This window comes from Mustela erminea, chromosome 1 (genome assembly GCF_009829155.1).
Source record: "Mustela erminea isolate mMusErm1 chromosome 1, mMusErm1.Pri, whole genome shotgun sequence".
Lineage (NCBI taxonomy): Eukaryota > Metazoa > Chordata > Mammalia > Carnivora > Mustelidae > Mustela > Mustela erminea.
The window spans coordinates 51,646,031-51,658,608 of NC_045614.1; the positions used below are offsets into that span (position 1 = coordinate 51,646,031).

The following is a 12,578-nucleotide window of genomic DNA, read 5'->3' on the forward strand; positions in this document are numbered from 1 at the left end:
CACATATCCAAGAGGGAAAATGCCATTAACTTGATAGAAATAAATAAATAAATATATATATATATATATATATTTATAAATATATATATTGGGCTCTGTGCTAGGTGTGGAGTCGGCTTGAGATTCTCTCCTGCCTTTGCCCCTCCCTCTTGTTATATAAATATATATATTTAAAAATATATATATATATATAGGCTGACAGTTTATATAAATATATATATATATATAGGCTGACAGTTTATATAAATGATATATATGTAGGGACACCTGGGTGGCTTAGTCAGTTAAGCAGCTGGCTTTGGCTCAGGTTATAATCCCAGGGTCCTGGGATCAAGTTCCACATCGGGCTCCCTTCTCAGCGGGGATCCTGCTTCTCCCCTGCTTGTGCACTCACTCTATCTCTCTACTCTCTGACAAATAATAAACAAAATGTTTTTAAAAAAGGATACATATAAAAGGTGATCAACTTCACTCATAATTAGAGAAGGGCAAATTACTACTCTAAGAGTATTTTTTTACGCATCAGGTTGGCAAAAATAAAATATCTGATAACATACTCCGTTGACAAGGGAGTGGGGTTACAGGTACTTCTATACATTGCTGCTAGGACGGTAACTCTGTACAGTTCCTACAGAGGGGACTAGGGCAGGATCTGTCAAAATTGTACATATACAGACCATTTAATCCAGTAATTCTGCTCTAGGTCTTTATTTTGTCCTTATACGCACATATGTGTCAAATTATTTATATACAACATTATCCACTGAAATATTTTTATAGCAAAATATTATAAACAACTTAAGTATTTTTTTTTTCAAGATTTTATTTATTTATTTGACAGACAGAGATCACAAGTAGGCAGAGAGGCAGGCAGAGAGAGAGGAGGAGGCAGGCTCCCTACCGAGCAGAGAGCCCAATGCAGGGCTTGATCCCAGGACCCCAAGATCATGACCTGAGCCAAAGGCAGAGGCTTTAACCCACTGAGCCACCCAGGCGCCCCTGTAAACAACTTAAGTATTGATAAGATAAATGATGACAAATCTGGGCGCCTGGGTGGCTCAGTGGGTTAAGCCGCTGCCTTCGGCTCAGGTCATGATCTCAGGGTCCTGGGATCGAGTCCCGCATCGGGCTCTCTGCTCAGCAGGGAGCCTGCTTCCTCCTCTCTCTCTCTCTCTCTCTGCCTGCCTCTCTGCCTACTTGTGATTTCTCTCTGTCAAATAAATAAATAAAATCTTTAAAAAAAAAAATGATGACAAATCTATACAAAAGTATATTTTGTAGCTCTTGAGAAAAAATAGCTCTTTATACACTAAAGTGGAACAATCCTAAACAACAGAGTATGGTGGGGTGATGGTATGTGATATCTTGATTGGGACATAAAAGGCAGTGTCATGGCCAAAACAATCTTCAAAAAAGAACACAGTTGGAAGACTCATACTTCCTGATTTGAAAACTCACTACAAAACAGCGGTCATCAGGATATTCTGGTACTTGCGTAAGGACAGACATATAGATCAGTGGAATAGAACAGAGTCCAGAAGTAAACCCATGCATCTATGGTTAACTGAGTTTTGACAAGGATGCCAAGACTATTCAATTGAAAGAGAATCATCTTTTCCATAAATGGTGCTGGGACAATAGGGGAGCTACATGCAACCTTACCCTCCACACAAAAATTAACTCAAATGATCAGACACCTAAATGTAAGAGGTAAAACTATAAACTCCTTGGTAAAAACAGAGGTACATTTTTTGCGTCGATTGGGGTGCCTGGGTGTCTCAGTTAGTTAAGCACCATCCCCCCCCCCCCATCCTCCCCCCCCCCCCCCCCCCCCCCCCCCCCCCGCTTTAGGTCCCTGCTCAGCAGGGTGTCGGCTTCTCCCTCTCCCATTACCCCTCCCCCTGCTCGAGCTCTCATGCTTTCTCTCTCTCAAATAGATAAATAAAATCTTTTAAAAAAAATTTTTTTTTGTGCCTTTGGATTTGTAAAAGATTCTTAGATATGCCACCAAAAGCACAAGCAACACAAGGGAAAAAGAGATAAACCGGATTTTGTACAAATTAAAAACTTTTGTATTTCAAAGAGAACAATCAAGAGAGACAAAAGTCAGCCACAGAATGGAAGAAAATATTTGCAAATCATATATCTGATAAGGGACTTGTATCAAAAATATACAAAGAACTCTTACACTCAATAATAAAAAGAAAAATAACCCAGTTTAAAAAATGGGCAAAGGATCTAAATAGATGTTTCTCCGAAGAAGATATACAAATGGCCAATAAGCACATGAAAAGACTCTCAACACCATGAATCATTTGGGAAATACAAATCAAAACCACAATGAGACACCAGTCTACAGCCGGTAGGATGGCTATAATTTAAAAACATCTGGTAACAACAGTGCTGATGAGGTATGAAGAAATAGGAACCCTCATACACTGCTCCTGGAAATGTACAATACTGCTGCCACTTTGGAAAACCTGGAAGTTTCTCAAAACGTCAAATATAGAGTTGCCATTTGAGCCACCAATTCCACTCCTAAGTATCTACCCAAGAGAAATGACCACGTGCATCCATGCAGAAAGTTGTACATCAGCGTTCACAGCAGCCCTATTTATAACGGCCAAAAAGTTGAAACAACCCAAATGTCCATCAACCCATGAATGAATCAACAAAATGTGGTCTATCTATACATTTCAACACTGGAATAAAGTGCTGGCAGGGGCTACGACATGAATGAACCTTGGAAACATCCTGTGAAATGAAAGAAGCTGCAAGGACTGCATGTTGAAGGATTTCATTTGTTTGGGTTTTGGGTTTTTTTTTTAAGACTTTATTTTTTTTGTAAGATTTTATTTATTTATTTGTCAGAGACAGTGAACACAAACAGAGTGGCAGGCAGAGGCAGAGGGAGAAGCAGGCTCCCCGCTGAGCAAGGAGCCCAATGTGGGACTCAATCCCAGGACGACGGGATCATGACCTAAGCAGAAGGCAGCCCCTTAACCTACTGAACCACCCAGGCATCCCTAAGATTTTATTTTTAAGGGGCTCCTGGGTGGCTCAGTCGGTTAAGCTTCTGCCTTCGGCTCAGGTCATGATCTCAAGGTCCTGGGATCAAGACCCATACTGGGCTCCCTGCTCAGCAGGGAGTTTGCTTCTCCCGTCCCTCTGTGAACTCTGTCATTCTTACTCTCTCTCAAGTAAATAAATAAATTAAAATCTTAAAAAAAATTTTTTTTAAATTTATTTTTAAGTAATCTCTACACCCAACGCGGAGCTTGAACCCACAACCCTTAGATCAAGAGTTGCATGCTCCACAGACTGAGGCAGCCAGGTGCCCTTGAATTATTTCATTTCTATGAAATGGCCAGAACAGGCTAAGATAGAGAGACAGAAAGCCAGTTAGTGGCTGCGTAGAGCCTGGGGAGGTTGGGTGGGAAAGCTTTGCCGGGGTGAGACCTAAAGGGTATAAGGCTTCTTGAGGTAATGAAAATATCTTACAACTGGTTGTGGTAATGGTTGTACAACTCTATAAATATGCTGAAAACCACTAAATTATACACTTCATATGGATAACCTATATGGCATAGAGTTATAGCGCAATAAAACCGTTACCAAAAAAAAAAAAAAAAAAAAAAAAAGGCGAGCGGGGCAGTGTAGCATCTTCCTTTCTCTCTCCTTAGTCACTCATTCTGAGGTCTCCTGCCAACACATGAGAGCGCTCAGAAGTGGGTTCTTCAGCCCCAGATGCTCTTAGATGACCACAGCCCCTGCTGCAGTCTTGGTTGTAACTTTAGGAGCAACCTTGAACCACAACTGCCCATCTGAGCTGCTCCCAAATTCCTGGGACGCACAGAAACGGAAAAAATAATGGCCTGTTGCTTTAAGCCACTAAGTTTTGGAGTAATCTGTTATACAGTTATAGATAACTAATATGCCATTTTAGCAATAATAATAATAATAATAAGTGTTTGCATTTGCATGTCTATTTCTGAGCTTTCTTGGAAGAGATACTAAAGGCACTGGTGACAGTGGCTGCCCCAGAGAACTCTGGGAGGACCACTGGGGAATGAGGACAGGAAGGAAGACTGAGGTCTGTCTACCTTTTTTCCCTTTTGAATTTTGTATCATGTGCCTGATTAATTATTCCCCCCAAAAAAACTTCAAAAAAATACATGCTGGCAGATGAAGTCCATAAACTCCTGACCGTGGCTTAGAAGCCTCCACGGTCCAGCTTCCCATTCTGAACACTCACCACTCCCTGCCCTAATTGTTGGTAGTCCCCAAAACATAAGACACACCAAGCTATTTTCTATCTTCACGCCTGTCTCTTCTGCCTGGCTGCCCTTCTCTTTCCGGCCCATCCTCCTAAGACTCAGCTCAAATGCTGGAACTTTTTGGAAGACTTCCCTGGCTATCCTTAACTGTGTTCCCTTTGTGGCCCCAGAATACTCTCGGCTTGATTCAGTCATTTCACATGCCATGCACACAGGAGCGAAGATCTGTCTTCTTCCCTGCCTCTCCCATGACCCTGTGAGCTGTGTGGCAGCGGGGACTCTTACTCTGGATTGCCAGAGGCCAGCCAGCTCTGTGCCCGACACAGAGGAGGCCGTCAGTAAAGGACGGAGGTGAGAAAGGAAGGGTGCAGGGAGGGAGAGTGGAAAAAAGGAAAGAGGGGACAGGTGGGGAAGGAAGAAAGCCAGTGGAGCCGGGGAAGAAAGAAATCCCCTCGATGTGCTCAGCAGCTCATGCCCATGCGACAGAGATGTACTGGGTGAACAGACTCCCAAACCAAATCCGAAACAAACCGCCAGAGAAATGGGGAGAAATGTGGGTAAATATGGTAACCTGCAGTGACCTTGCTGCTCCCAGCCCAGAAAACCCCTGGTGATGAAGGCACACACCTGGAAGGCTGGAAGGTACTCGTCCTCAGATCGCCAACCCCCCGCCACCATCCCCATCCCCACATTTGGTCTCCCTCAGCGCCCACTGTACTGTCCCGGGCTGTGACTCCAGCCACCGAGCGGGGCCGGACCTACTGCAGGTGCTCAGTACTGAATGAATTATGGTCCGAATCATCTCCCTTCTGTGGGAAGCAGAGCCTCACTTTGTGACATGAACTTGTTTCTTCTCTCCAGGACTAGATTTTTTTTCTTCCTCTGTAAAATGAGGCAGCTGGGCAGCTAATTGGCAAGACCCTTTTCAGTTGGCAGTTTATGACTTCTCAAGGCCTTTGATCATCCCAGCAAGTTCAAACTCTCCCACCTGAGCAGCAAGAGCTCCTCACAAGCTGCTCTTCACTTAGGCTGTGTCACGGAGATGATGTGACTGTTTAGTGAATACCCACTGTCCACTATGAACACATTCGGTGCTTTTACAGCCATCATTTTGTTTCTTTCTGCCACTTGAAGTAAATACAACAGTAATCGCCCCTGGGCCCCTGGCTGGCTAAGTCAGTAGAGCACAGGACTCTTGAACTCAGGGTTGTGAGTTTGAGCCCCTCGTTGGATGTAGGACTACTTAAAAATAAAATCTTTAAAAACAATAGCAATAATCTCCCTTTTACAATAAGGAAACTGAGACCTAGAGAGGAAAACCCACTTATCCAAGGCCACACAACTGGGAAGGAGCAGAGAGAGAATTCTAAGTCCTCTGCTCTTAAACCCCTACCCCACATTATGCCCCCGGACTCTCAACCAGGCTTCCAGCTTGAACCTCTACTTCAGCCAGCAACCTTCCCTTGGCTAACCCCACGAACCCATGGGTGAACACTGAGCACAGAGAGCTGACGGCTCTGTCTTGGGATTTGTGTATCCTCTCCCAGGTTCGTTTGGTTGTAAGAGCAAGAACTAGATCCATTCAGACTTGTTTTAAGTTTCAGCTTCACCTTTCACTAGATGTGTGGTCAAGTCACTTTAACAAATGAACATGCACTGTCTAACAAATATGGAAATGTCTAGCGTCAAAGCTGATACCTTGTGTATTCTCACTAAGTGGGAAAGACCAGGTCCAGAGTAGCAGAGGTACCCAGAGAAGCTGGCCCCTGACTCCACAAAGAGCAACCTGGGTTTTCAGCCTCTCTGCTTAACATTTGAGTGTTATGCCTAAAACCTCCTGCCACTGCCCCCATCACTAATGCCCCTCTATAATGCCTTCATAAATCCTTGGCCTTTCGAATCAGACAGCCCAAGTTACAATCCTAGTTCTCCCACTTACATTCTGTATGACCTTGGACAAATGACTCATCTCTGAGGTTTAGTGTTCTCTTCTACAAAAGAGTAATAACGGTACCTACTCCATATCACTGTGAGGATTAAATAATAGTACTCATGTCCATGTCTAGTACATGGTCTAGCATACAGCAAAGGCTAAGAAAATATTAACTGTTTTTCCTGAATAATAACAAGAGTTGTAGTAGCTTTGAGCTGCCTGCTGATGAAAGTTCAAATGCCTGACCTACTATTCAGAGACTTGTACACTGTAGCCTCCGTCATTCCTTCCTCCCCTCTCCTCTCCTCCTCCCCTAGGTGGAGGTCACCCCCAAGCCACATGTGGTTTTCTCACCTCCGTGTCTCTGCCCATGATCTTCCTCTCCATTCAGAATGCTCTCCCCCACCTCGCACCTGTACACATCTGCACCTCCCACTCAAGCCTCACCTCCCAGTGAAGGGGCCACCTCCCAGGTTTCCCCAGCACTTCCAGCCAGGACATATTAGTGCTTAGACTCTCCAGAGTGAGGCTTTTCTGTCTGCACCTGTCCTACCAGCGGTTACGCTTGATTTCTCTTTTCAGGAACTGACCTTTCTCCACTGTTGGTCCATGTGTTCCAGGGACGGGAATATGGCTGAAGCCTTAGACAAAGTCATATTGATTAACTAAGAGGTGAATCCTTGGCCAAAGCATGGGCCAAGGAGAATCAGCCCTGGAACTTTTGCTGGAGCCACTGACTAACAGATGTTCTTTTCCCACAGGCACTGCTAAGCTAAAGCAATGTAAATTCCAAGCTGTAAGTAGCCTTATTTATCACCTTTAGGAGAGAAGTGGACTTTAAAAATGAGCTGACACAGAGGAACCAAGAAATGGCAATAGACATTTTCTTAATAGCATTATTTGAGTATCTGGATCCATCCATGCCTAAAGCAAGTTACCTTTTTTTTTTTTTTTGAGAATTTATTTTTAAGTAATCTCTACATACAACGTGGGGCTCAAACTTAACCATGAGATCAAGAGTCCCATACTCCACTGACTGAGTCAGCCAGGAACCCCTGAAGCAAGATACTCATAAAGAAAGATACTTTATGTGAGCCAAAAACCCTACCATCCCTATTTTATTTGACTTTTATTTATTTAAGCCATTTTGAGTTGGATTTCTGCCACTTGTCACTGAAAAAATGCTGAACATTTTTTAGTGATCCAACTAGATGGTAAGCTTCCTGAGAGTGCAGATCTCACCATATAGACCTAAATCCTTGGGGATCAGGATTATCTCAGTATTGTCGCCCCTAGCACAGGGATGATCACAGAGCAGATAAAGAATAAATCGAGGAATAAGTATCTCTGAATTTTCCCAATAGTCCAGGGCTCTACACTTAGAAGAATCTAAAATACTTGAATAAAAGTTTACTTGAACAAGAATTCTAATTCTTTCCTGATATAAACAAGGTCCTTTGCCACTCTGCATTTCCTCTGAGAATGACTGATTTCTTACTTTCTGAACAGAATGATCTTGGCAAAAGAGCTGTTTTAGGAGACACACAAGGCTAAAAGAGATACCTTGAATCCACTAATGTAACTGATTAGTCTCCCACTGTAAGAATGACAAAACTGAGATTTAAGCTAAAAACAATTGCTTACTACTGCAGGGTGAATCACTCAGGCAGAATCAGCCAAGCAAGACCCCATTCCATGACTCGTAGTCCAGTGCTCTAGCTCCAGTCCTGATGTCACTTCATTAAACTAAGTGAATTGGTCACTTACCCAGAGAACTCAGAAATCTCTAACCAAAATGAAATAAACTGCTCAACTCTGCTAACTGGACTCCACAGCTCTCAGGACAACAACACAAGGGAAAGAGCACCAGGCCAGGAGTCAAGACCTAGTTTACTCCCTTCCTGGCAATGAGACTTTGGGTAAGACCTTTTCTCTAGTCTCAGTCTCCTCTCTCTAAAATGGAGGGAGGGGAAGGTGGGATTTGAAGGAGCTGATCTCTATGATCCCTGAAATTCTGTAATTACATGGGGTTATTGGACACTTCATCAAATTCCTAAGATTAAACCCACATACATTACAGAGAATTGGAAGGCCAAGAGGTTAGCATCCCTTCTGCAGACTCCAAATTAAGGGTGAGGGATTGAGGATTCCAGGTAGGTATATATTCCTTCTAGCTTATCTTTGGAGGAAGAATAGAATAGAAATACATAAAATTATCTTCTATGTGCCACAGAGAAATATGGAGACATACCCCCTACACTCTACAATTCTCCTTTCTCACCTTCAAAGATCCTAGAAGACTCACATCTAAGTAGATGGAGTGAGATAGATTTGAAACAAGCTCATTACAATGTCCTCATCTGAATTAACAGTTTCTTCAAAGTAGTCCTTCTGAGACTTTGAGAAATTCTTCCAGTGGGACAGTAATTCCTCCCTGTATTTGTAAAGGTCCTCTTGGGGAAGCAAACCAGCCTCATGGTTTTGCTCTCATACCTTGGCTTTCATCCCAAGTGACAATTCTCAATTTGATCACAATTGTATTTTCTACACTTGGCCCTAAGCGACTTCCAGCCATTTCCGAAAAATCATATTCCTCCTTCAAAAGATGGAGGTTTCCCTCAATGATGATGTTCAAGAAAACACACCCCACACTCCGAGGACAATTTCCTACAATGTTTTGAGCAGTGGAATCATCAGCAAGTGATATAACACCTCCTGCAGGGAGTCTCTTTGAAGAGGCCCACACTTGTTGAATGCCCTGAGGTGCTTATTTTGAAAAACCATCTCTACTATATGATCATCACATTTTCCCTACTCTTTCTCATTCCTGGAGGGCTCCAAACTTTTCCTAACCTCACCAGTCCTCCTCCCCCGTTCCTGCTATATCCTGACCTCACTCTCCCCAGCCCAACTCTCTCCTGCCTGCACTTAGGCAAATGCCCAAGCTGCTGAATCTTCAAAATCTGCCTTCGATCGAAAGGTAGGTGGGGGTGGGGACTTTAACGGATCCTGAAATACAGTCTCAGCAGTTCTCTTACCCAAAGGTCCCTTCTCCGGTTCTTAGAGCAAGATGTCTGTTCTAGCTAAACATCTCAAAGGATTCCAGGGATTTATTCTCATTGGGCATAGCACCAGAACCCCTCCTGTATTGGGTAGGGGATAGCAGGTGGAGAAATTGCCCTCCCAAGACCCCCATGCCATCCACTACCCACATTTCAACACTGCATAGACATTATAGACTTGCATATCTTCCTAAGCTCCTTTATCTTAATACAGAACTTCAAAGTTTACAAGATACTCTTTCATTTGTTCTTGGAATCTTCTCCATTGTTTTACAGATGTGGAAGCCTAGCCTCAGAGAAGTAAATGAAACACCTAAGTTGATAATGTCAGCAAGATAAAGGTCAAAGTCAGATCTCCTGATTCCCCCTACTCATGCTCTTTTTGATACAATAGAAATTGCTCATTCCTAAAGTAACTCCTCATTCAGGTAATTATTTCCCCTAAGACAGCCAAAAGAGACTCTCAGAGACCCGCAGACACTCTAACATAACACTAACCCATCAGTAACTACAGTCTGCCCATATCCAAGCACACAAACTCAAAGACTTAGCTCTAAGGCTCTGCCTCCTGCCCCAAGGTGTTTCTCTCATAAATCCCCTCCCCAATGGCTGCTGAGGGACAGCCAAGGAGGTGTGTCTTTAGACAGAGGAGCAGAATCTCTCTGACCCTTCCAAGAAGGGGTCCTGGAAGGAAGAAGCCCAGTCTTGGGAGCCTGTTCTACGGGTCCCACCCCCACCCCTCCCCTACCTGCCAAGAGCTGCATCCAGGCGCAGATCTTGTAGACCGTGGCCGTGTTGCAGAAGAAGAAAAGCGCAAAGCAGGTGATACAGCCGAGGATCAGCACCATGGAGAGCAGCACGAAGAAGGCGGCTGCCTTGAAGGCGCCGGACGGGATGGTGCTGAAGTCGGTGAAGGAGCCTCGGCAGGTGAGCTCGCGGCCCGCCAGCCCGCTGCCCACACAGTAGTGGAAGAGGCCGAAGTAGCCAGGCTTGGGGGTGCTCACGCTGTCGCCCACCCAGTAGGGCTGGATGAAGACCACCACGTTGATGATGGCGAAGCAGATGGTGAAGATGGCCCATAGCACGCCGATGGCCCGCGAGTTCCGCATGTAGTGCTCGTGGTAGAGCTTGGAGGCCTCCTGCGAGGGCAGCATGGTGCCCGGGGGCGGGGCCGGCGGCGGCGACGGCGGCTGGCGGGGGCCGCCGGCCCGGGACCGACCGCCGGGCTGCCGGGCTGACGGGCGGGAGCTGGGGACGCACGCGAGAAGCGGCCCTGAGCCAAGGAACTCTCGAAGGAGGGGCCTGGGGCGGAGCTGGGGGTATCTAGGGGGTAGTATGGAGGGACCAGGAGGGGGTCCTGAGTGTTGGGGCGGTGTCTGAGGGGAGTAAAGATCTCCAACTGGGGGCCTAGGTAAGGGACATGTGAAAGTTGGGGGGCTGGGATGAGGGGGGTGGGATGTGAATATGGGAGCTGGAAGTGGGGGCCAGCTAGAAAGTGGTCATAGGGGTGTTGGGGAAGAGGTTTGGGGGCCAGAACTGGGCGAGTAGTAAGGAACCATGGGTAGATGGAATGGAGGCTGAGGACCGGTACTGGGGTATTAGCAGAGGGGCTGTATACATAGAGCTTGGAAAGGAAATTGGGAACTGGTATTAGGGGTAAAAGAAGATTGGTACTGGGCGTCTAGAAAGGCGCTGTGGAGAGGGGGGGTTGGTGCTTCTATGCGGGAATAGGAAGGGGATATGAGGGGCTGATACTGGGGGACTGGGAAGGTGATATGGGGGCTGGGACAGGGAGGGCGAAGTGGAGGAATCAGGATGAGGCTAGCGGGGAGTCGAGGGCCGGGACTACAGGGTTTGAACACAAGGCGGGGGTCCGGGGGGGTCCCACAGAAGACAGGACTGGATGTAAGCTAGGGGAAGCCTAGGATTGGCGGGCCAGGGCTGAGGAGAGAGGTTTTCCAGGCCAAGGGTACGAGGGACTGGGGCCGGCAGGCAGCCCGGGCCTCGAGGGGCGGACTGTGGGCAGAGGTTATCCCGCGAGTGCTGGGGAGCGGCCGGGCAGGGGTAGGGCCGAGGGTGGGGGTGGGGGGCGGCTGCCCCGCGCCCAGGCCGGACGCGCGCGCAGCTTGCGGCCGCGGGGACGGGGTGCGGGGAGACCAACCTGGGCCCGGTCCGGAGCAGTGGGTCCGGGACTGGCACGGCCTAGGCGCCCCGGCTCGGCGCTCCCAGCAGCTGCTGCCTCGGCCCAGGAGGCGGCCTCGGCGCGGCCTCCATCTTGCTCGGGTTCTCCCCGGGGCGCGCTCCCGCGCCGAGGCGCGCGCTCTCGTGCACCGGCGCGGCTCGTCGGAGGCGCGTTCCCGCCTCGGGCGTGCGGGGCGGGGCGAAACGGGGGAGGGGCGCTCCAGGTTCTGGCAGTCAGGGGAAGGGGTGGGCACGGTCCCAGGAGTCCCCCAGCGGGAGCAATAAGCCCCTTACACAGTAGGCCCTTTGGCTTGGGGGTCCCCCCCCTTCTTCCAGCCTGAGCTGCGGGTCTTGTGGGCCCCCGCAGAGCCCATGAGAATGGGGGAGGGACCGAACCGAGTATTATTTGATAGGGTTTGAACTGATCCTTTGCTCCCATATTACCTTTCCTATAACCTAACACAGTGCCTCGGGTTACACCATTACGCTTTCAGCCCTTTGGGTCTTGGAGGCGTTGAAGGTTCCCAGAGTCTCCTTGGAAACTGCCAACACCCCTGGGAGAGGGAACCCCCAAAACTGTTAGCATCCCACGCCCGCAATAGGGATTCGTTGCCCACTAGTGGAAGGAGCTGGGCCTGGAGAACAAGACCCAGGGTGAGTATGCGGGACAAGAGGGAAGGTGGCTGGGAACATGCTGGTTTCCCTCCCTGGACTTTCCGGAGTGCCTGGCATGAAGTGAGCACATGATTAAGATGTGTTAAAGAACAAAGCGTACAAGTCCAGGCCCAAGGTCAGGCCAAGAACACCCTGGGGGCACTCCAAGGGAGCCAGTGTGGGTCATTTCTTTCCCTGAAGGGGAGTAACTTTTGGCTTAGGATCTGCCAAGACTATGAGGGTTGGCGTTCAGACAAACTCTGACTGCTGTTTACTACCTCTGTAACCTTGCACTGGGGCTCTCTGAACCTTTGTTTCCCCATCGGCAAAGTGGGCAGATTAAGCCCCATTTCACAGGCACGTGGATGCAAGGGGTGGGGTTGAAAAATAATCTGTTAGTAGGTTCCAAATACTGAACCTTGCACAGGGGCGAGTCTGATGGAATGTACATGTATCTTCTGAAAAAAATAA

The 12,578-nt window shown here is 47.3% G+C and overlaps 1 protein-coding gene across 2 annotated transcripts in view; it reads right to left on the minus strand.

Moving 5' to 3' along the window:
• Positions 1 to 11,656, minus strand: part of LHFPL4 (LHFPL tetraspan subfamily member 4) — a 28,803-nt gene extending 17,147 nt beyond the window's left edge. The window contains exons 1-2 of one of the 2 annotated variants that reach the window (XM_032326301.1): positions 11,434 to 11,656; positions 10,021 to 10,520 (exon numbers count right to left, since the gene is read on the minus strand). In XM_032326301.1, coding sequence (XP_032182192.1) covers positions 10,021 to 10,426 — 406 coding nt within the window. In that variant the 5' untranslated portion in view covers positions 10,427 to 10,520; positions 11,434 to 11,656. Of the gene's footprint in view, positions 1 to 10,020; positions 11,394 to 11,433 lie in introns of those variants that run through there. The other variant, XM_032326306.1, reaches the window with a different exon arrangement.
• Positions 11,657 to 12,578: the final 922 nt, after the last annotated feature.